Source organism: Myotis nattereri (assembly GCF_964212035.1).
Source record: "Myotis nattereri genome assembly, chromosome: 10".
In the NCBI taxonomy this organism is placed as follows: Eukaryota; Metazoa; Chordata; class Mammalia; order Chiroptera; family Vespertilionidae; genus Myotis; species Myotis nattereri.
Window position 1 is genome coordinate 61,560,440 of NC_138085.1, and position 25,312 is coordinate 61,585,751.

A 25,312-nucleotide genomic window follows, 5' to 3' on the forward strand; every position below is an offset into this window, starting at 1 on the left:
CTGTTTTTGCATATATAAAATATATACATGAATCTACAAATGTATCTTTTAGTAAGGATTAAAATATGTGCACTTGCATTTTTATATATAGGCAAACAAATATTTAATCCTTTTTTCCCCAAATATTTAATCTTAATTAAGATTTGCACAATCACATTTACTTTTTGTAATCACCTTTAAAGTAATTCACATTTACAAACACCCCACAATTTCAGAATTTTTTTGTATTAAGTCCAATACTACTAGTTTATAGATTTTAAAAATATTTTAAAAAGAGAAGCAGTATGATTTAAAGACATAAACAGACTATTTCATTTGCCAGTGGCTACAAGAGAAAATTCAGGGAACATTTTCACAATAACTCACTTGGCTTTTAAGAAAAAGACTTGCAAATTGCAAGTTATATTTGGAGGGTCATTACAATGGAGATTTTGAATATATTAAATAAAATCAAGGACTTAGGTCATTATTCATTACACTTGTATAGCCAATTTTAAAAATATTTATTAACATTTAAGGGACATTAGAACAATGTCACTATATCATTATTATTTATGTGAATAAGACAAGTAACAGTTGTGATAACAGTAATGTCTTTTTTCTTTTAATGGAAGGACAGACATTTAGATCTATAAAGGACCTAAAAGATCTTCTTAGCTAATCCCCTCATTATCTAAGGAGACTAAAGGATTTGTCCAAAGTCAAATAACTAGGCATGGGCACTCCTGGAGAACAAACAAAGCTCAGGCTCCCAGATCCAGGGCCAGTATGTTAGGCACCATCCTAGGTGCTAGCGATAGAACAGACAACAAAACAGAACCTTTCCTGCCCTCATGAAACATAGATTCTAGTTGGAGGGAGACAGATAAAAAATAGGCACTAAGTCCCATGGAAAAATAATATGTAGGGCAGACTAAGGGAATTTTTAAGAGTCCAGCAGTTGGAGAAGGCAAAGGAGTGCATCTGAATGGTGTGGTCAGCGCAGATCTCTGAGAGGGCAGTGTCTGCACAGGCACCAAAGGAGGTGCGGGAGTCAGCCATATAGACACCTGGGTGAAGAATACCAAGCAGAGAAAGCAACCAGTGCAAAGGTCCTGAAATAAAAGCGGGCCTGGAATGTTCCAGGAACAGCAGTGTGGCCAGAGCTGAGTGAAGGAGGAGAAAAAAAGGAGATGAGGAAGGACATAAAAGACACCTTATAGACATTATGAGTCCTTGTAGTATTTTGAGTAAAAAAGTGTGATGCAACCTGAATCTAGCTGGGGGTTAGGGGGTGGGGTAGAGAGTCAAGGTATGAGCAAAGAGACCAGTGGAAGCCCAAAATACTAAACCTATGAAAACTGACAACTCCAGTTGAAAATGAGGGGTTTGGGAATACCTAGGGGTTTCCATGGAACACAGTTTGAAAACCAACAAACATATCATGGTGACTTGAAGGTTTTCGTAAATATAGACACCATTTTGTGTGATGAAATCTCTCTGTAACTTCTTCCTAAGCCAAAAATTTCTTCCAAATCCACTAAAAATCACAAATATATCTAAAGTAAATTTTTTATTGTTTTCCATCTTTCTACCAGATTAATCACCAGATTTTTAGATGTATTCATTGCCATTTAGCAGTGTAACAAATTGAGCTGAAACAAATCTATCCCATAAATTATCCAAATAAATTATTCCCATAAAAAAGTGTTTTCTCTTTTACATGAAAGAAAAGGTTAAACAAAAAAGTCTATGTGGCTTGTCTGGAAACACGAAGAGTATTGCAAATGTAAGTGTCTTAGTCCCAGGCTAATTCTCTGGTCACCGTGGTTTAAAGTAAGTGCTCTGACTTTTTAAAAAATCCTATTACAGAGATAAAAGTCCCATTTAGCATTCTGAATGGTTTGGAGTTGCCTTGTATGCCCGAGCCTTTCGCTCACCTCGCTTCATGGCTCTGGGGCTGCCTGGCCCACTCCGGCTGCGCGTGTCGGACTCTGACGTCCGGGAGCTGCATCTGGAACTCTCTTCTTCCTCTGATCCAGAGGACTCGTCCAGGAACGGGCTGCTGCTTATCTGGGTCGCCTTCTACAGAAAAGCAGAACCACCTCGATGGGTCCATCTCTACAGTCGCCTCTCTCTTTAGATATAGAATGTTTTACCAGAAGCAGCCATGGAATAAACGTTTTTAAAGGAATGAAAGAACATGTTTTGCCATTATCAAAGTCATGTTGTTAAGTCCCAAATTCTAATTAGCAAGGCATTTTGGCAATTTATAAAAGATTCCTGAAAACATAAGGCCATGAATACCTGGTGATACTTATTTTAATAAGGTTCTTCAAGCAAGGGAGGAGAGCCCTGGCAGTGATACAAAGATCTTCCTAAATGAGTTTTCATTGCATCGTTAGTAACATACTTCCTTTAAACAATTAAGTAAACCGTGGAGGGGGTGGAGTATCACATGGGACATAACAAAATTGGATTCAGACCTCTAATACTGATAAGAAGAAATATCTTCTCCAGATCTTTCATTTCTTATCTTTATATGCTATATTAGAGTGAATTTCTAAAACTCCCCATAAAGGGAGAGTCTGTGGAAACTGACAAGAATGAAATATGGAGCTTGAATAAACAGTCTTCTTGATCCCTCATGAAGAGATCCATATGTTTAACAGTAACAATAATGAGTTACCCCCTTCAATGTTGTATACACTGGAGTTGTCATATTCTTGTATATCAGAGATGTATAAAGTCCTGATGTGGTATAGGAAAGCATTGCAACAGAATCTGAAACAGAAAACAAAATTATTTTTTAAAAAACAACACAAAAACTTCTAATCAGCATTTAGGTCTATTTCTTACGAATGTGAATTAACAAAATTTCCAATTAAAAGAGAAATTGAATCAACACACATGATTATTGGTTATATAGTCTACTTTAAGAATTATGGCATTTGCAGGTTTAATTACACACTCTATTACATGGTTCATTATTTCCTCATGTGTACTGGTTCCCCAACTAGACTGTAAGCTCTCTGAGAGCAAGGATCATGGCTTTTATTTCAATGGCATCTCCATGCAGCTCAGTCTGGGCAGAAATAAGTGCAAACACCTGCTGACTGGTTCAGTGAGCAGTAGCCTATGAAGATATTCTCTGATTATCGCTGACATGGTGTTAAAACATGATCATTCTTAGGCCTTTATCAGGTGAACCTCATGTTGAAAGGTTAGAATACAATCTCCTAAATGGTAAGAACATGAGATAGTTGGAAAGAAACAGAATATCAGTGGTTATCTCTGAGACATGAATTAGTGGTAGGATAGGTAGAAGGAACCACAGGAAAATTTCTCTTTTTTTTTCAGACAGTTCTTTATGATTTTATTTTATTTTATTATAATTGGCATGTGTTGCCTTTATAACACATTTTTGATGAAAGAAAGAGACAGGGAGGGAGGGAGAGGTGGAGGGAGGGAGGAAGGAAGGGAAAGAGGAAGGAAGGAAAAGAGAGAAATGTGTTTTAAACTCTGGAAAAAGAGAACATAGAGACCAGTATGTTTCCTTTAAACAGCTGAAACTCCACAGTTTCTTTGCTTTAGCCTTTTCTAGGTAAAAACATAATGAGATACTCTCTACATGAGAATGAAATGTTCATGTGCCCCTATACTGAATTTTAAAATATAAATCAGCAATCCTAGAAATCATTTTCTGAAAGGTTAAATAACTCTATTATTCTATTATTTAGACATTTAGGAATTTCTTGGCTAATGAAACAGCAATACAAAATCACTTATTTTTATATTTTTATTTTTTTAACATTTTTTATTGTAGTAAAAAAAGTATAACATAAAATTTACCATTTTAACCATTTTTAAGTGTATAGTTCAGTTAATGTTAAGTATATTAACATTGTTGTGAATCTGATCTTGATAACATTTTATCTTAGAAAACTGAAATTCTATACCCATTAAACAACTATTCTCCCTTTCCTTCCCCCAAGGCCCAATAACCAGTATTCTACTTTCTGTTTCTATGAATCGGACTACTTTAGATACCTCATATAAGTGGAATCATACAGTATTTGTCTTTTTGTGACTGCTTATTTCACTTAGCGTAATGTCCTCAAGGGTCATCCATGTGGTAGCATGCAAAATCACTTACTTTTATTAACATTCTCCATATTGAAGGCCTCAGACATTCGAATGCCTGATTTGGCCACAGCATAAATTCTGCTTTCCTAATGTAAAAGAGAAATTTAAACTGAATATTTAAAGCAAAGAAATGATTACTTTCAATACACATGTTTTTCATTTAATATTCATTAGAGTACAGAATTATTATAAAACTGTCACCATTGCCAACTAAAATATGCCACTGTGAATAGCACTGCAGAGGTTTTTTTTCCATCCATTAATAATTCCATTATTTATCTTTGTTCCCAAACTTTTGCTTGGTATTTTAAATTCTTTTGGAGATAGGAAAAAAAAGTAATAGAAAGCTTACTCACAATCCATCACTGACTATACATGAGCACTACCTCTAATAGTCTACCATTCTAGGATATGGTTAAAGAAAAAAAAGGGAAAACCTTGAATAGTTGTAACCTGAAGCCAGAATCCATTCATAATCATTGACTACACATAAATATTGCCTTTAATATTCTACCATTTTAGAACATGGTTGAAGAAAAAAGAAAAAACTTGAAATCAGAAATCACAGATAGAGTAGCACTAAGTGTTATTACCTTCATATTTCAATGAAGTAGAAGAAACACCCGAGGTCAAATAGTAAATTTGAGAATTGCAATGGAATGTACAATATCTTGTTCCAGAAGTAGGTTATTTTGCTTTCTCTTTTTCATTTCAGAGATAGCTCTGAAATGGGTACTAAAAAGGTTATTAACCCTGCCCCTATGAGAAAAGGGACTCTAACCTGGATACAGTTGTCTAGACTACAGTACAGCAGGCACCTAAGGCAATCCTGTTGAGGACTGTGCTAGCTAGGGGCCTGTGAGGTCACGGGCATGAGAATCTCTAACTGTCTGAGACACTTTGGATTGAAGAGTGGCTGACTGAATGACTCAGATGCAGTTTCTTTGAGAGTGTGATTGTGGGCAGAGTTGGCAGAACAGAGACATACTGGTATGTAAAAACTAGAGGCCTGGTGCATGAATTCAGGCACTGGTGGGGTCCGGCCGGCCCACCCTGAATGGGGCAATCGGGCTGAGTCGGCAGGGGGGAGGGGACGCAGGAGGTTGGTGGGCTGGCCCGTCCCCTGGTCAAACTTCCGGTGGAACGCCTAGTTGAGGGGACAATTTGCATGTTAGCCTTTTATTATATAGGATAAGACAGTAAACAGGCGATGTGAGGCAGTGAGAAGTCAGGGGAGAGTGAAGAAGAGGAGTTAGTAGCGGTGAGAAAAGCAGACTCATTGTAGACAGGAAAGGACAAGGGAGCCACTGGACCTGGAGCAATGGTGTCACCGGTTTCTAAGTGGTTGACTATCAGGGGTGCTGTTCAATCATCACATGTTGTCCCCCTAGAGCAGTGATGGCGAACCTTTTGAGCTCGGCGTGTCAGCATTTGAAAAACCCTAACTTAACTCTGGCGCCGTGTCACATATAGAAATTTTTTGATATTTGCAACCATAGTAAAACAAAGACTTATATTTTTGATATTTATTTTATATATTTAAATGCCATTTAACAAAGAAAAATCAACCAAAAAAAATGAGTTCGCGTGTCACCTCTGACACACGTCATAGGTTCGCCATCACTGCCCTAGAGTGACTACTGAATTTTAAATGACAGTCAAGTTCAATAAGGAGGGGCTATGTCTTAAACTCTTAATAAAATAAACTCTGATAAATTGAGGTAATTAGAATACATCTCTTTTTTGTGATACCTGAAAATACCAATAAACAAAAATAAAATCTCAAACTTGGCCAGTCTGCTAAAGGGTTTGTGAAAAACAATAGTACTTTTTCAGGATTGAATAGTTTCAGCAGCCAAGGAAAAGCAAGAAAGGCAAAAAAAAAAAAAAGAAGAAGAAGTAAAATGGTTTGCCAACTAAAACACACTTGAAAGCCTAACCTAAATCTCTGGAAATCTCAACATAATAAGTAAAGCACGCTGCCTAAAGGATAACATATTTGGAATTCCAGAGATTCACATGCCAATAACATCCCCTTCCTTTGTTTGCTGTCCAGAATTTAGTAATAAACTGCAGACAGCTTCATATGGACAATGAAAGGTTCTTCTGAAAGTAAATAAGAGCATATACAGCTCAAGGTCTGAATTTATACTAGGAAACATGGCCACCTTAATTTGCTAAAAACAGCATTTCTCACTAAATAAAAAAAGTAATAACAGAACATGACTCCAAAAACCCAAAATTCCTGCAACCCAGGTGTTTCTCTTGAGGACACAGGTTAAATTATGTCAAAATGGGAAGGAAAACTTCAATCTACAAAACAGATCATTTCACTTTGTTTCAAATACAGGAAGAATTTTTAAATTGATGGATGAATTGATAGGTGAATTATTATATTAATTGTCAGTGTTTCAATGGAAGAATTTCCATCTATTCTGGATATTTAGGAAGATGTTTTTGGTTAAAGGAATGGATTTATAAGTTCATAAAGAGTAAAATTAAATTTCTCTTAAGGCCACTCAATGAAATAATTAACTTCAAAAACTGATGACCAGTAAGAGTGAAGCGTCCTGGTTGAGAATTCACCCACAAGTATTAACACAGTTAAAGAGGAACCTTTCTTCTCCACCCCAGATGTTTTCTTACATGTGGAGGGAGCTTCAGTAATTCAATGCTTCTGATCTCTTCCCAACTATTCACTCTCCCCTCCCCGAGGAGAAGGAGTGGCTTAATGAGATTGGTAAGCTTAGAAGGAGAAACTGGACATGCAGAGTCCAGCACCTTCCTCTCTCCTTTCTCTCCAGAACAACCATTTGTTCATGCTCTGGGCTTTAAGTTTCCGAGGGCAGGGCCTCACTGGCCGCAGTCTGTGGGGGTCCAGCACCAGCTGGTGAATCAATCAGCTAACTCCAAGGTCCAGTATGAGAAAGCTCCTCTGCCCACCAATTCTCTAAAATCAGTTTAATCAGTAATAAAGGTAATATTTTGCTCTCCCATCTGTCTTATCCTTGTCTTGCTTCTTTAATATATTTTATTGATTTTTTTTTACAGAGTGAAAGGGAGAAGGATAGAGAGAAACATCGATCAGCTGCCTCCTGCACACCCCCTACTGGGGATGTGCCCGCAACCAAGGTACATGCCCTTGACCGGAATAGAACCTGGGACCCTTCAGTCTGCAGGCCGACGCTCTATCCACTGAGCCAAACCGGTCAGGGCTCCTTGTCTTTCTTCTCATTGATCTAGAACTCAGTGAGAAAGAGAAGGGGAAATTCTGTTCTGAAAACAGGGAATGATCAGAACCAAGGTGGATTTGAAAAGAAACAGGAAAAGAAGGCAAACCTGAAAACGAGTGTTAAGAAAAAACACACACACACAGTGTGCATGTGCTGCACACAGCAATACAATTTACCCAGGAGGGAAAACGGTGCAGGGGAGGAGTCGGAGGCTTGCTGCACGCCGCCTTCTTGGCTGAGTCACAGCTTTCCTGGTCATCTGAACACGGGGATTCCAGGGAGTCATAGGAGAACAATCCGTCATCACAACTGGTGTCCATATTCTCCAAAACTTCCGTACTGTCGCCATCCACCAGATCCAGGTCTGTTTCCTGGGGTCTCAGTGGCCGGATCATGCTTATGGCATTTCTGTTTGTACCAAACATCCTATCGGAACTTAACTGCGGCTGGCTTAGGTGCCTTTTGGCCAGTGCTACACTTATACTGAAAACATTAGGAATCCTTAACTTGGGGGGTGGCAGGTTGGATGAAGGCACTAATTGGGTTCCTTTTCCAGGCAGTAGGTTAGGATGCTTTGGAGTCAAAGCTGGGGTCAAAATCGGGCTTGGGGTGTTGGCCTCACTCGATGACGATGAATAATCCAGCCTCTGAGACTGAAATTTTTTATTCAGTTCATCTGAGGAACTATCGTGCTCCTTTTTACTCGACTCAGGATTTCCCTTTCCAAGAAGACTATTCTGAGCTTTCCACTGTGCTTCCTGCTGCCAAGAATACAGCTTCTTGTGCTCTGGTCTCTTTATGCCGAAAGTCTCTTCTTCAAATATAGAACTGCTGTCATCGGACGCTGTCAGATAGGGTTCACTGCCCATCCTGCTGCACCGGACCCCTTCCTCTGACGTGTGGCTGGACAGGGTGGACGTGTACCTGGACTTGGATCTTCCTTTGCTCCCGTCTTCCTCATCGGAACTCCAGTCACTCCCGGGAGCCCCAGAATTCTGGGAGATGCCGCCCTCTGTAGCGAGGCTTGTTCTTGATTTCCGGTTCTGCTCTGAGCCACAAGGGGTTTGACGCAAAGTTCTCTGACCTCGGCTGTTTTCTTGAATGTGGTTATCGACAGACTTTTCTGGAATTTCCATTTCTAGAAAAGCATATATCATATTTGCATGTTTGCCTTTAATATTATAATCTTTCTGTGCATTTAGCTTTCTGTAACTACACTGTCAAAACTGGAGTTTTCATAAGAATAAAGTTAATTTACATTATTTTTTTTTTTTAGTTGTATGACTTTTTTAAACCCAAGTTTGGAAACGATAAGCTTTATATAAAACATGGAGCCCTGACACTTCAATAGCATAGTATCAAAATGAAACTGCTTTTACAAGCAAACATGCTGTGAGGAAAACTGACAATAGTCTGAGGAGAGATACTCAAAGAAGCAAAACATGAAATAGGGCAACACTACCTATCAAAGAAAGCAGCCACTAAAACATGAACACTCTTAAATTGATTTTAGAAGCAAAGAGAATGACAACCCTCTTACATTTCTATTTCAAAATCATCACATGTAAATTTAAACATAATATAGTTTAAATAACAAACTTGGTTTCCAAACTTCAATACATGAAATATGCAAAACCACGAAGAAAACATAAACAGAGAAGGGCTTTCCTCCCTCTACTTCTGGTTTAATCGTAACTTCAAAATGTGTTTTTATAATAAGAATTACACTCATCTACAATGTCTTTAGATATGGCTTATTTTGTTTATAACATAATTAACAGAATAAACCACTGGCTTCAGAAACAGGGAACTAAAATTTTAGATCAAAGAGTACAAAATAAACTTTGAAACAGAAACATAGGTATGGCCTTTATAACTAAGGAAAAAGAGGCTGAACAAATAAACTGCAATTTGGTATCAGGCACTTTGTTAAATCTGCAAATGAACGAAAGTTTCAATACAGGCAGCCTTCTCAACAAACAACAACAAAAATGCAAGTAACGGCATAAAAGTGAGTAGCAAAGGAGCCTTCTAGCTGAAAAAACATTAGGCAGTTTTCAGAATTTCATAACCAAGCATAGACTTTTAGGGCTATAATTTTTCTCCTTTGGGGGAAGCAAAGTGGGAACTGAAAATAGAGAAGATGCAAATTCAAGTCTCCCTGAAATACCTGGGGAAAGTCATCCTGGGTGGCAGAGCCAGCAGCCGCACCACAAAGCAAAATTTAGAGGGGCTTTAAGACTAAAAGAGGAATATAAATCTGCACAGAGGTTAGGGTTTCAACATCCAGGCAAATATTTTCCTCGTTGAAGCAATAAAAGGAAAATCAAAGCAGTTACAAAAATTGTCCCCTGGAGCTCTTTCTCTTTAGAAATTTGCAATGTCATATTTAATATTAGGTAATTTTTAAATATTTAAAATAAATAATGAACAGAAAGTTCATAGTACTAATCTGAAACTCTAAGCTGAAACAAGTACCATGTAGGTGCAACTATGAACCTTTTTAAAATGGTTTTGTTTTGTTTTTTATTAATTTCAGAGAGAGGAAAAGAGGGGGAGAGAGAGATAGAAACATCAATGATTAGAGAGAATCACTAATGGGCTGCCTCCTGCATGCCCCACACTGAGATAGAGCCCACAATCTGGGCATGTGCCCTCACCAGGAATAGAACTGTGACCTCCAAGTCCAGGGGTCCTCAAACTACGGCCCGCGGGCCACATGCAAATACAAATATTGTATTTGTTCCCGTTTTGTTTTTTTACTTCAAAATAAGATATGTGCAGTGTGCATAGGAATTTGTTCATAGTTTTTTTTTTAAACTATAGTCCGGCCCTTCAACGGTCTGAGGGACAGTGAACTGGCCCCGTTTAGAAAGCTTGAGGACTCCTGTCCTAGTCCATAGGTCAATGCTCTACCACTGAGCCACACCAGCCAGGCTATAAACCTTTTTGTAATTTTAAATATCACTGCTTCCTACTGCAGGGAGAAGTACCAAGAGGGGAAAATCAGTTTCTCCTCTACCTCACTGGCAAAGACTCTCAAAAAAAAAAAAAATACATAGTTAGATACACAAAGTTAAATGCTGAATATCTCTTTAAAAGTATTCTCATAAGACATGAACCTGTCAAGAAAAAAAAATAAGAAAACTAGGATGAATCATTCAGATACATTTTGTATATTTACCCTTTTGAGTGACGGAAAAATTAAAAAAGGAAAATTAAGCTATATAAGGATTTTTCCCTTTTAAAAAATGTCAAAGCAAATTCCGCTAGTTCATAAATACCTTCTATGTGTTTTCCTTCAGTGAACTCAGGTTCTTTAGATGGTATCTTGCTCATTTCCTCAGATTTTACTACTTGAGGAGGACTCCTCGCTCGGGATGAAAAGCACCCGAAGGTCAAACTGCTTAGGCGCTGGCCTTCCGAAAGCTTTGGCGTGGAAACACTGGATGACTTCTTCCCTTGAGCTTCTGCAAGATCATTCATCAAAATCAAGACCTGAATTTTTCACAACAGCTTGATACACACAGAACCAAAGCACATAAAAACGTGGACAAATCACTCCTTCTGCCAGAATAAAAGCCTGAAAATCCTAAAGGTCGTCTTTCTTCTTTTTCTTTTATTATTCAATTTATTTAAACTGAAAAAAGTTTTCACCCATTTCTCCCACCACCCATCCATCACTTCTGGCAACCACCAATCTGTTCTCTGTGTCAATGAGCTTGGTTTTTCCATTTTATTTATTTATTTTTAGATTCCACATATAAAAGATCATAAGGTATTTGTCTTTTTCCGACTTATTTAACTTAGCATAAGGCCCTCGAGGTTCATCATGTTGCTACAAATGCCGAGATTTCATTCTTTTTTATGGCTGAGTAATATTCCACATATATATATATCTTGGCTTCTTTATCCATTCACCCATCAATAGACACTTAGATTGTTTCCATATCTTGGCTATTGTAAATAATGCTGCATTGAACATGGGGTGCACATATCTTTTTGAATTAGTGTTTTCATTTTCCTCGGATAAATGCTCAAAAGTAGAATTGTTGAATCATATATGGTAGTTCTATTTTAATTTTTTAAAATCTCCATACTCCTTTCCATGGTAGCTAAACCAATTTACATTACCACTAACAGTGTACAAGGGTTCTCTTTTGTCCACATCCTTGCTAACACCTAGTTATTTCTTGTCTTTTTGATAATAGTCATTCTGACAGGTATGAGGTGATATCTCATTGTCGTTTTGCATTTCTCTGATGATTAGTGATAAGGCCTGGTTGCCAAATGATTAGAGCAGCGGTTCTCAACCTGTGGGTCGCGACCCCTTTGGGGGTCGAACGACCCTTTCACAGGGGTCGCCTAAGACCATCGGAAAACACATATATAATTACATATTGTTTTTATGATTAATCACTATGCTTTAATTATGTTCAATTTGTAACAATGAAAATACATCCAGCATATCAGATATTTACATTATGATTCATAACAGTAGCAAAATCACAGTTATGAAGTAGCAACAAAAATAATTTTATGGTTGGGAGTCACCACAACATGAGGAACTGTATTAAAGGGTCGTGGCATTAGGAAGGTTGAGAACCACTGGAGTAGAGGGTTGGAAATTTCAGCCTCACTCTTCATCCTCTATATCCCTGACCTCAGGGAAAGGGAGAAGGGCTGACAGTTGAATTAATCACCATTGATTTTTAGAGAAAGTGGAAGGGAGGGAGGGAGGGGAGCATCCACGTGAGAGAGACACATCAATTGGTTGCCTCCCGCACAGCAACCCAGGTACATGCCCTTGACCAGGAATCGAACCCAAGACCCTTCAATGCACAAGCCGGTGCTCTAACTACTGAGAAAGACAGGCCAGAGCGACTAAATTTTTTAAAGCAAACATATCTGAAAATAAATGTTGAAATTAGTATTATCTCCTTTGTGTTATTTGCTACTGTCTACCTACGCTTTCTAATATGGACATGTGGTTATTTAAATATAAATCAATTCAAATCAAATAAAATGTAAAATTCAGTTCCTTAGTTGTGCCAGTCATATTTCAAGTGCTCAATAGTAAAATTCTATATATTAGTAACCAAATAAACCAACGGAGCTATTTTAGTCAAAGTACTCATACCTTGTAGTTTTGCCTGTATTGTTCTTATCTCTTCGGTTTGGTTTTGGTTGATCAAACGAAGATTCTGATTCTCCAATTCCAGCTAAAAGGACAAATGGTATTCTTTTAAATAGGAATAACATTTCTAAAATATACTAGTAAATTATAATATGTAGAAAATGTTAATACCTAACTACACATAAGCAAAATACAAAAGATTTATCAGCATAAGTTATCAACTTATATAATTATGGCTTAAATATTAATTTTTCTAAAACTAAGAGTTTTAAGTGTTTTCACCCCCATGACTTTTCACTGTAAAATTATTTTAAACCAAATTATTTTGGCATTAATCTGCCATATAAACTAAATAATGTGTACTTCTCAGATACTGAACACAATTTTATGAAATACACATGTTCTATAATTTTTTTTTAAATATATTTTATTGATTTTTTACAGAGAGAAAGGGAGAGAGATAGAGAGTTAGAAACATCGATGAGAGAGAAACATGGATCAGCTGCCTCCTGCACATCTCCTACTGGGGATATGCGCGCAACCCAGGTACATGCCCTTGACCGGAATCGAACCTGGGACCTTTCAGTCCGCAGGCCGACGCTCTATCCACTGAGCCAAACCGGTTTCGGCTGTTCTATAATTTTTTAAAATTAATGAATTAGAGTTAAAAATCAACTAATTAGAATGAGGCTACTTATACTGATTACCATGAACCTATCAATATTTTTCATTTTAGAAATATATTGAACATTAAAATAAAAGCTACTTATCTAACATTTACCAAAAGACAGCAGCCAAACCAACTTTTCAGAATTTTGTTTCACTTAGACTGATCATATATTCTGATAACTTATCTATTTAAAATAAGTAAAAGGTACAGGAAAGGCAAAATATAACAGTAAGTACCTCATTTAACTTAAGTGTTACCCATTCTTTGATCTTAGCTGCTTTCTCTTCTATAATTTTAGCTTCTTGTATCCTTATTTGTTTCTGAAAAAACATTGTTTGTTTAGTTCAAATATAAGCTCACAGGTCTAAAAATGTCATATCATGCATAGAAAAAGGCAAATCCACTTAAAACCTATTTCCAAGTTAATACCTTTACCTCTAAATTACCAAATAGAGTAAAACTTCTTCAAAATAGACTCGCCCAGGCCAAAAACCAACTTCTGCGCATGGGCCACGAAGTTTCAATCGTACTGTACGTGTGCGCCCACACATGGTATTTTGTGGAAAAGCCACACTCAAGGGGCCAAGGAACCGCATGTGGCTTGCGAGCCGCAGTTTGCCGACCACTGGTCTAGGGTTTATAACAATGCGGGGGGCGGGGAGAGGGGGGTCAACCAGGTTGGGAAGAGAGTCAGAATCTCCTCTGGGGCATGGCTTTGTTTCCCCCTCAAACACTACTAGTTTTTAAAGATCCAGAAAAAAAATGAAGATCAAAAAGCGCTAGCTCACATTTACCAACTTAAAATCGAGTTTGGTCACAAAACTCCTGAGAATGTGACTACTGTATAAATTACAGTTGGTGGGAAACAGGGGTGGTGAAGGCTGAAAACCACTGACCCAATAAAACACCAATCCCTACAGAAATGAAAAAAAAAAAAAAAAGGTGAAATTAAATAATTTAACATGTTTAACAATTTCATAGTGGTCATATTGAAATGACGCTAAATAATCCTAATGCAATTTTTTTTTGCTAATAAACTTTTAAAATGAACTAATTACAATTCTTGATCTCAATAAAGTAGTTTATAAGCAGTGTGCACATTTCTAAGCAGACAGATTAGCCACAAACATATATTTAAATACAACGAGCCATCAACATTCCCAACACCCTAAACATTCTAAACGAAAGATTTACTTGAAACATTTTACAGACAGAAATGCCTGCTGATAACCAAGTGTTTTCAACTTAAACATTACACTCACACTTTTATAGTTAGGAGCATTGTCACATACAAAAAGTGTCTCAGAATTACCCCAGACTAAATGTGAATGCCACTTACTTCCACCTCTCACCAATAAATGTGATGCAATTCTATGGGTTGACCAAATGAGTAAGATTTCTGACCAAAATTTAGAAGTTTAAGCTCTGTCTCTTTCATCTTTGCGATTATGCAGAAATGAATGCATATATTTAGAACTGTTTAAATGATCAAATTCTTCCTAACCTGCTCTTCAAGTTGCAGTTCCAAGTTTTGTATGATATCATCTTTTTCCTGTATTAGGGTCTCCAGATCTTGACACTTTTTATATAACCTTGTCTCCGATTCACTGGTTTGAATATTAGCTGCTTTTAATTTCTCTTCCATAACTTGTACCTAAGTTCAGAAGGTAAATAATAAAATCAGGCATGGACTTAATTTATCATAGTATTAAATTTAGAATTTTACTTTAACATTAAATAGGTTCCTAAAAGTTATCATCATAAAAGGAAAATACTGCACAGCACATTTCAATATATATAACAATTACCAAGTCTGAAGACTACTTTGCCAAGTGGTGTTAACTCTGAGGTACAAAAGGGTACATTAGAGATTTGCAGATTATTGCTATCATATAATCGACATGTTTAACAGAACAATAATAATATGCAAAGCATTTCATAAGAGTACAGAATCAGGAAGTTTCCAGCCCTAACTTTTTCATATTTTAAACAAAGTAGGAGTATAAAGAAAAGAAGGTGAGTGGTGACATAAAGACTCTAATTGGATGGCCTAGCACAGTGATCGGCAAACCGCGGCTCGCGAGCCACGTGCGGCTCTTTGGCCCCTTGAGTGTGGCTCTTCCACAAAATACGTGCCGGTGCACACATACAGTGCGATTGAAACTTCGTGGCCCATGAGCAGAAGTCGGTTTTCGGCCTGGGCGAGTCTATTTTGAGAAAGGTATGTTGAGATGGTTTGGACACATTGAGAGGATGAACGAAAGGAGATAGACGAAACAAGTATACAAGACGAGTGTGGATGGGAGAGTTGGAAGGGGTCGACCTCAGTGAACGTACCTCAATCAGATTGAGGACGTTTTTAGCAAAGGCCAGCTTAGGAGTACCCTAATTAAGTTAATAACAATGTACCCACCTATATAATTTAAGTTTAAAAATGTGGCTCTCAAAAGACATTTCAATCGTTGTACTGTTGATATTTGGCTCTGTTGACTAATGAGTTTGCCGACCACTGGCCTAGCATAATAACACATTTTGAGGGGAAAATTAAACTTAGATGAAAACAAACACACACACACACACACACACACACACACACACACACATATAATGGAAAGCAAAAGGAAATCAAAAGAACCTTAAGCTCCACTGATGGAATCATAAAAAAATATTTTAAAAATAAGAGTCTCAAGCTATAGGTAGGAGAGTATGCCAAGTGCGGTTTATTGATTCACTAATTTAACAAATATTCAGTGAATACTTGTCACTGCCAGGCCTGTTCTAGGTCCTGGGAAGACATCAGTGAATAAAATGGACCTAAAGTCTTCGCTTGAATTGAAATTAAATTCTACGGGGTAAGAGAGATCACAAGTATAATAAAGGTGTAAAAATTATACAGTATGTTACACAAGATGATAAGGGTAACGGGAAAAAAAGAACAAGATAAAAGAGTGTGTCTGGGGGTACAGTGGTGCCTCAAGTTTAATATCTAAAATACATTGGCTCTGCTTGGATCTTTTGTAAAACACATTTGAGCATATGAAATCTTAGAAGGGATGTGTGAGTGTTAATGATAGTAAGAAAGAAAATGAAGTGCTGGGCAATTTCTACGACAGTAAGACTTTTAGTTTGTATACTCCAAATAAGTCAGAATGTAATTTTAGCAATGTTTCAGATTATAGGGGCAAGGAAGAGAAATATGCAAAAGCATTTGAGGAATTAAAGATTATAGTTAGGATGAAAAACCTTAAGCTATTAAAAACACCTCTGAAAAACCACACAGTCCTTACTTAATATTTAAAATTACTTAACATCTAGAAGGATGATGTTAAGGTTAGTTTTGGTTTTTAAACCATGAATACAAGATTTCATCTGTGGGCTCAGCGTATAAACGTAAATTCAACTCCAATGCCAAAAGTGTCCTATTTAAATACCACCCACATGGCTGGAAACTATGAAAATAAAAGTAGATTTTTTAAAAGATAAAAATGTATTTCACTATCTAAGAGACAATTTTAAGTTATCTTAAGGTTTAGATTTTTTTTTAACATAATATAGCAGGCTTTCTGCAGAAACTGCAGGCCAATAGTCAAGGACACAGGTCTACATGAGAGATGCTGTTGTGAAAAACAGCTGGGGCAGGACCGTGAGTATCTAGGGTCGATCTGAAGATGGTACAGCCAGTTCTGCACAGGACATCCTGTAGCTGTGGAAGCAGAGAGAGAAGAGCAGAGTCCAAGTCCAAAATGCTATTTCTGCTCCAGGGATCCAGTAATAGATGATAAACCTAAAGGGGAGCAGAACAGATCTGCCCCAAATATGCCTCGTTGGCATACTGATTATTTGAATTAAAGTTACTTGAGAAACAGCCAGTACAAGAGGGACACTCTGACCCTCTTTGGTTCCCCCCAAAGCAGGAAACAAATCTCCCATGTGAAAGATACCCTCCCTGTATCAGGAGGGTAGAAGGCATTCTTACCACCGGAATAAGAAATTTAGGGCCGAGAAAACGATATAAACAAGTCTTGTTACTTCTTCACCAATTTAGTGAAGCGCAACCCCCTCTGTCTTGTCAATTTTTCACAAATTGATTGTTCTCTCGTCTAAAAGGTATGGAAGCTGCCTGCTTTGTTCACTTCTATGAGCCTCATGTCTTTATGGGGCTCCCATACATAAATAATTAAATTTGGGGGTTTTATCCTGTAAATCTGTCTTACGCCAGTTTAATTATTAGATCAGCCAAAGGGCCTAGAAGGAAATAAATTTTCCACGCCTATAAAGCTAAAGAAAACCAAAAATAACTGAATAAGAATAGAAATAAACATTACCAGGCCTACACCTACAGTCTCTTTTTATTAAGTCAGAGCAAGCCACCCTACAGACCTTGGGCTGCCACATAAAACTGCCCTGTTATTGCCTAGGAAAACTCTGGTTTGGGAGTACGCATCTCCCTTGAAAAACACGTTCAGTTTGAAAGGCGTTCTCGTTTTATGAATGAATGCCACAGTCAGAGCTCCTTGGCTGCATCTCTGGCACGTGCAACTTTGTAAATTGATTAGTACTTTTAGACAAACAACTTTCCGAGACAAGGAAAATATTGGCAAAAATGGCAAAGTCTCCTAGGGAGAGCGATCACAGAGTAGTGCCAGGCAACCCACTTGCTAAGTGGTCCTGTTCAGACCGAGTTCCACAGAATTCAGCAGTCGTCCTTGATAATTAATGAATAAGAGTTCTACAGAAAAGGCTTATAGAAAAACCAAGCCGCTTTCAAAATATCTTACCACAAGTCCACAGAAAATAGCCCGGTTCTTTTTTGATTCATTTAATCTGGACCATATAAAAATTTTAACTACTCAAGAAATTGGCCAATAACAAACATACATGAATTCAAACTGGTTGTTAAAGAAACGCTTGCAAAGCCCTGAAGATCAGGATGACTGAGTAGTAATCATTTATTAGGAACCAAAAATGATTAAGAACCAACTTTACAGAAAAGCAGATTAGCCCGCATGTTAGAATGGTCACGGGGAACTTTAAATCCAGCTCCTACCAATCACAAACAAAGGCAAGTGATTGAACTCAGGACACAAGGAAAACACAAACTTCTCCAGGGGAAATTATTTACCCCTCTTTGGTTAGCATAAAACCGTGTAGTACCTTTGAGTACACGGCTAATCAGGTACTTGGGAATGAGTCCTGTGGATCATTATATCCAAATGTGCTACGTCTTGTTGTTCTGTCTCATAGAATACTCATAAACAGTAGTGGGTTGATCTGCACACACTGCTTTCAAAAGTTGTGAGTAACAATAAAAATGTACTACAGCATTAAGTATAAAGATGGCCAATATGCCTCTGGGGAAATATGTGGATTTTTTTTTCTAAAGCCCACGTATTTAATGGTTTTGCAGGTGATGCCTTTCATGAATAAACAAGAAGAAAAATGGTGAAAGCTAAAAAGTATCCTGTTGAGCTGGTTTCAGCTGACTACTGCTTTTAGTGGTGAAACATTCCTTTTTGGTTAATAAAGTACAGTTTAAGTCTTAGGATATGGCTCAATGACAAAGGACAAGCTGAATTTAAGCAACATAAACAACAGGTAGGCCGCAGTCCCATGGAAACTGTTAAAGATAGCAAAGAATTCAGTTGTCCTAACTTAATAATATTTACTTAAACTTGTGAAGGCCAAAGCAAGGTGCTATAATCGGTGCATGAGAATTCATCTGCTCTGTTTATATTTCCTGTTAACTTTTAGATTCATTATGAAGTATTTAAGAAAAAATTCCATTGTAAGCATAAAAAATAGGTACTGAATAAATGTAAAGTGTTGTCACAAAAAGAAATATATACAGATTTTGCTAAATTCTATAGAAACTGGGAGATTTTCAAATCTTAGTCCTTTTTTAGAGGTGGGAACTGATTTAAGGCAGTATGTCTAAAATAATCAACTATCATGTTTTATTGCTTAAAAATGTAGCACAAAGAATTAAGTAACTTTACACCTGGTATCCTCAAAGGACAACGTCAAATAAGAAGTTCTTCCTAGCCCTGACCAGTTTGGCTCAGTGGCTAGAGCGTTGGCCTGTAGACTGAAGAGTCCCAGGTTCGATTCCGGTCAGGGGCATGTTGCGGGCACATCCCCAGTAGCGGGTGTGCAGGAGGCGGCTGATCGATGTTTCTCTCTCATCGATGTTTCTAACTCTCTATCCCTCTCCCTTCCTCTCTGTAAAAAATCAATAAAATATATTTTAGAAAAAAGTTCTTCCTGTTAACTCATCAAATCAGTAGATGAGCCTAATGGCTATAAACTGCCATGGTTTTCTTCCCTTGAATTGGAGATGGGGTTTCTTTATTTCTACTAAGACCCAGTGAATCAAAGAAAAAAAAAAACACCCTGAAAATCACACATAAAAATGTACTTAGTTTAGTTTAATTTTCAGAGCTAAATAAATGTGCCATATATGTAAAGTAAGTATTTCAACTTAAGAAAGGGCAAACAAAGCCATCCTCAATTTCTTTCTTTCTTTTTCCCTATAGTATGAGCAGTTAAAGAGGAGAAAGAAAGGGTAGAGAGACATATAGAGACAGACAGGGGCATTAGAGGTAAAGAGAGATGCCATCAGGAAAGGCCAAAATCAGAAAGAAGATAAGGAGGTAGACAGGAAAGCCAGAGAGGCAGACAAAAGGTGTGCTGCAAGGTGTGGGGCTAAACAGGGACATACATATAGGACCCACCACAGAAAAGAAACAAAACACTTGGTGTAGAATGACAGGGTGTCATAAAAATAAGAGTCTTTCATAGACTATAAATAACCTTTTACAATCTTATTGTTAATTATTGGCTTTTTAGCCAATACTTAGATTGAAGTGGCGATATTACTATCAGCTAAAGAATATAAGCCCTGGCTGGTGGGGCTCAGTAGGTTGGAGCATTGTCCCTTACACCGCAAGGTTGCGGGTTCAATCCCTGGTTGGGGTGCGTGCAAGAGACAACAGAACAATGTTTCTCTCTCACATTGATGTTTCTCTCCCTCCCTCTTTCTAAAATCAATAACAACAACAATAATAATAATAAATATAAAAACCAAGCACAGCAAAGATCCTTACCATTAGTACTAGTACTTCTACCAATACCTAAAGTTGAGGTTTTAGAGAATTATTGGTAATTTTTTAACGTGATGATGGCACTGTAGTTAAGATTTTTAAGTCTTCATTTTTAGATTAGTTGCTGAAATACTCATGGGTCAAATAAGATGTCTGGGATTTGTTTCAAAATAACCTGGTGTGGGGGTGAGGAGGGAAAAGTGGATGGAATTATAGAGTAACCATGAGTTAATTAACTGCTGAAGCTGGTATTGGGTGTTCATTACCTATACTCTTGTAGGGGTTGACATTTGGCATAATAAAGTTTAAAAAATTTCTTTTCAAGAATAATTAATTTAAGAAAACTAAGGATTAGGTTAGTTTGGGTTTCCTTGGAAACTTGTCAGGCCACTAAAAGAATCCGCTGTATGAAATTAAATCTTTTAGGTGAAAACATAATTTGATAATGCTATTATCAAATTGAAGGACAGAAACATGATAAATTTAGAACAAGAATAAGAAATTTAATATAAACTTCTTGGAGAAATAAGAATTTTGAAATTCTTGACTTGACTGAATCTGATAGACATCTTTTCATAAAATGTGAAGTTATGGATTAAGGTTATTAGACAAACTTTAAAGTTGGTGGCCTCATCCAAACCACTCATTTTGCTGTTGGCAAGACCCAGAAAGGGTTAAGTGACTTATCAAGCATTTGACTTGTTTCCCCAAACCTATTAACATATTAAGTGTAAAATTTTGTATATAGTTTTCCTAATATAACTCTAAGCATTGTTCCATATTAGTAGTATATATTCTTTGTAATATTACTATTTTTAAAGTTTTTTAAAAAACATGTTTTTATTTATTTCAGAAAGAGGAAGGGAGAGGGGGAGGGAGAGAGATAGAAACATCAATGATGAGAGAGAATCACTGATCAGCTGCCTCCTGCACACCCCTTACTAGGGATCGAGTCCAAAACCCAGGCATGTGCCCTGACTGGGAATCGAACCTCAATCTCTTGGTTCCTAGGTCAACACTCAACCACTGAGCAACACCGGCCAAGCTATTATATTATTTTTAATTGTTGTTTAATGCTTCATGGAGTGGATATAGTTCACTCCTTTATTCTTCTATGACATGGCATTCATATTATTTCCAACTCTTTATTACTATAAATAAAGCTGCTATATTATATACATACAAAACTTCATTTTGATTAGGATTACCATAAAACATATTTGATTTTCTCAAAAGTAAGATGAAACTTCCTAACAGAAGTATATTTATCCTTTTGAAAATCAGTTAAGTGGCAAAATAAAGCTAGATTCTCCATTTCTCTATGGATCCAGCTCATGAACAGTCAAAACGATAGTATGTATTGGAGGGCAGAAGACTAGTTTGAGGACTGTTTTGGACAAAACAATGTTGATATTAGTAGAGGCAGGAAAAGGCATTTTTAACTAAAATTATACCCTACCTGTTGGAAAGCTTTTTCTGCTTGACGTTCAGCATCAATAACTTGTCTCTCAAGCTGTTGCATCTGTAAAGCGAGGAAAATAGAAAAAAATAGAAAAGATCATATTTCCCTTTTGGAAGGCACTTAGAAACCTCACAATGTCATCAACTTTTTAAGAAATATTTAAAGTAGTTCAATGGATATGAATGACATACAATTTACCACATTAAAGACTCTTTCAGTGCACATTTAAAAACAGATCAAACAAAATGCCAAAGGTTTGATACTTTTAATACAATGTAATATTTAACACATGAGTATACATCAATAGAATTTTCTCCACTGAACTGTAAATTAAAAATTATTCGTCAACACATAATAAAAACAATAAATTAACTTTAAGAGAATGGTAAAACCTCAAGTGTCAGTCTTGATGTGTTGATCAGAAAGTCACACTGATATCAGAAAGTGGTGTATTCTCACAAGCTGTATTTCCTCTCTCTTTCTTGGAGAATCCAAAAATGACCACGATTGGGCTGTACTGAAAGATACTTAGGTCCACACTGGAACAAAGCAGAGCCCAACAGTCCTAAAAGTGATTAGTTTGTTTAACATTTTAACAATGACGTGGATACAGATGAGGAAAACTTACAGCTATGTCTTTGAAAAGTATGGCAACAACTACAACTGGTTCTTCCTTGCACAACCCACTACACTTGCTGTCATTGAAAATTTAAAGTAGCTTCTGTTTCCTAGGGATGCATCCCTACCCTCCTATCTGGGCCACACAACAACATCTGGCGACTTTAAACACATGACTATGGAAGGAGGAACTGTCTTAAGTACAGAACCTATGAAAAGACTTAGCCTTCTAAGAAGTGTGCAGAGCTAAGTGATTTGGAAGTGATCTGAAGACACGCAGCTGGCAGTCTGCCTGAAATATGCAGGAGTTCTTGCCGAAATGCAGGGAAAGAGATAGAACCAAGAGAAGCTCCATTTGGAATCTGAGATTCTAACAGGATTCTACCACTGAATAGGAAATAAGCTAAGCAGTTTCTCCCCAGATTTTGAGTGTATTTATTTAGTTACATAACAATGGTTAAGGCAGGAGTAATGAATACCACATAATAAAAATTCAATAGATGTAATACAAACTTTGATAAAAGAAAATCACTACATTTTCACAATCTATAGTATAGATCATCAATGCTGACTGTGTCACATTACATAAATATAAGTACACATGTAACTATCTCCAATAAAGTTTAGGACACTAAAAAAGTACGAAAGGCAATACTTTAATTTTGAGTGACTGTTTTCATAATCATTCAAGCTGGAAAGTAACTTTGCAAAACACTTAATAAAGCAATACAGAAAATATTCATGTAAGTTTTTACTTTCACGATGTAAGCTATGATGTAAAGCTTAGGCTAATTCCATAACCAATCCACACTAAGTCACTAAAAGAAACTTGAATGATCTGCTGCCCATATCAGGCATTGGACAAAAATAAGTATTTTATGAACAGGCCACTTAATACGATAACAAAACCTTCTGTTTTGATTACTACAGAAGTGCTCTCTGTAGCCAGAGTGGACACAGCAGCAAATGGCAGGAGGAAATCTGCCACTGATCTTAGATCATAACACCACTGTGATTAATGCTTGGTGTCTCAAGTATTGTAGACTGGCTACTTTAGACGGAATACTTTAGGACCTTTATACTTACTGCTGTAGACAGCAATCCCCCAAGTAGCTTTCTTCCTGACTGTTCCCCCCATAGAACCCATAAAAGACTCTATCACCAATTTGTTATAATAAATAATATCTTCAGTCAGTAGCCCAAAATGATATAAATTAGCCTGCAAAGTCTTATTGTTAGTATACGTATAATTTCTGTTAGGCACTGTGAAATATTAGGTGAGGCAACAGAGACACTGAGATGTGGAATTTAAATAGGGTAATCGTGGTCACATGAAAAGCAAACATTGTGCTGTCCACGGACTCCTCATTCCCATGAGAGAATTCTAAACCACCTCTGGGGAATCATAGTCACAGAAGGAAGGTCAAGTGGCCAGAAACCAGATAGTCATGCTGGATCAGCCAAAGGCAGCATTAGGTGATTTGGGCCACGCTGATACCTAAAGGAAAAATTCTTCCAATCTAACCCATAGGAAATAACATTCACTTCAACTTAAAATGAAACCTTCCTTCTTCCCTCCCTGACTCAGAAAACTAGTAATACTGTAAAGTAGGAAAACTACTTAAATCTCAGCTTCCCTGAAGAGTTTATATTTGGCATACTAGAGATATTTCCAACACCATTCCTTAAATTCCTTTAAAGACCTCTCCCACTTACAGCAGTATTTGCCCAAGACTTCAATAAGGCCTTTTTCTTCATAAACTTCAATATTCTAAGTTACTTAGAAATTATGATTAAAAAAAATACAAAATAACTCTTTTTAAGAAAAATCCCCTGTATTCTCCTACTCCATCTCCAAAAAAACCACATAAGGTATACATAACTAAAAATTCACCTTTCATTATAAAAAACACTCTGAGATCATCTCACACGTCTTTCCTAAAAAATTCAGAAAGATGTCTCCTATTAATTGGTAATTACATTTGTTGAAATCATCTCCTTGCACACTTGGCCAGTGTATTCATTTAGAAAGATATAGGAAAATAATAATGAGTTACTTCTATGTGCCAGGCACTCTATTTATAAACTGCATCACAAGAAAAGTGTGAAAGATCTAAGATTTACTGCCAGCTCTTCAATTTCTAGCTGTGTGATACTGGGCATACTATTCAAATACTCTCAGTCTTAATGTTAACTTATTTAGGCTGGGAATCACAATAATTTCCTCATCAGGTTACTTTGGGGTTTAAATTAGCTAATGGTTGTACTAATTGCTTAGGACCTATAGCTAGCACTTACTGTTAGCTGCCATAGCCCGTGCCAATAAAACAAAACCAAGAATTAAAAACTACTGCAGAAAAGAAAAGTTGGCTAGAATTCCTGGCAAAGAGCTAAAGAATCAAATTAGTATTCTCTCAAGAATCCTCAGCCTTGAAAAAAGAAAAGAAAAAAGAATCCTCAGCCTTGGGCCAGCATCCATTTGGGGGGAAGGTGTGGAGAACTAGCAGGAAAAAGCTGTGGAGCAGACTGGTCCTAACACAAAACCAATGGTTATGAATGGGAGCAGACTGGCCTCTGGAATGCAGTATTTGACTCAAGTTGGCATGCAGAAGCAATGCAATAGGGTTCGCTTTGAAAAAATATGTAATGTTATGTAAATCATTATTACTACATACACACACACATCGCAACACACAGATACCGGCCCCAAGCAGAGATGGATTTATATGCTGCATGGCTGAAAAGAAGATTGAATAGATGAGTGGGTATGTCAGAGAAAGCAAGGAATGTGGTAATAAAACTAGATGGGAGAGGCCATATAGGGTGATGGCTAAGCATTCAGGTTCTAAAAGCAGAATGCCAAGTTTCAAATCTTGGCTTCATCACTCACTTTTTGGCACAAACACAGGCAAGCTAAATAACTGCTATGCACCCAAGTTTCCCCCTATGCAAATATGGATAATTCAG

The 25,312-nt window shown here is 37.1% G+C and overlaps 1 protein-coding gene and 1 pseudogene across 2 annotated transcripts in view; one reads left to right on the forward strand and one right to left on the reverse strand.

Moving 5' to 3' along the window:
* The window catches only part of LOC308525747 (ferritin light chain-like), a 1,112,779-nt pseudogene that overhangs the window by 546,119 nt on the left and 541,348 nt on the right, over window positions 1–25,312 (forward strand). The window lies entirely within an intron of this gene.
* The window catches only part of PLEKHH2 (pleckstrin homology, MyTH4 and FERM domain containing H2), a 77,886-nt gene that overhangs the window by 42,367 nt on the left and 10,207 nt on the right, over window positions 1–25,312 (reverse strand). The window contains exons 3-11 of the mRNA XM_081101481.1: window positions 21,725–21,787; window positions 14,670–14,819; window positions 13,402–13,485; window positions 12,499–12,580; window positions 10,643–10,828; window positions 7,535–8,496; window positions 4,136–4,211; window positions 2,669–2,763; window positions 1,920–2,064 (exon numbers count right to left, since the gene is read on the reverse strand). Coding sequence (XP_080957607.1) covers window positions 1,920–2,064; window positions 2,669–2,763; window positions 4,136–4,211; window positions 7,535–8,496; window positions 10,643–10,828; window positions 12,499–12,580; window positions 13,402–13,485; window positions 14,670–14,819; window positions 21,725–21,787 — 1,843 coding nt within the window. The remainder of the gene's footprint in view (window positions 1–1,919; window positions 2,065–2,668; window positions 2,764–4,135; window positions 4,212–7,534; window positions 8,497–10,642; window positions 10,829–12,498; window positions 12,581–13,401; window positions 13,486–14,669; window positions 14,820–21,724; window positions 21,788–25,312) is intronic.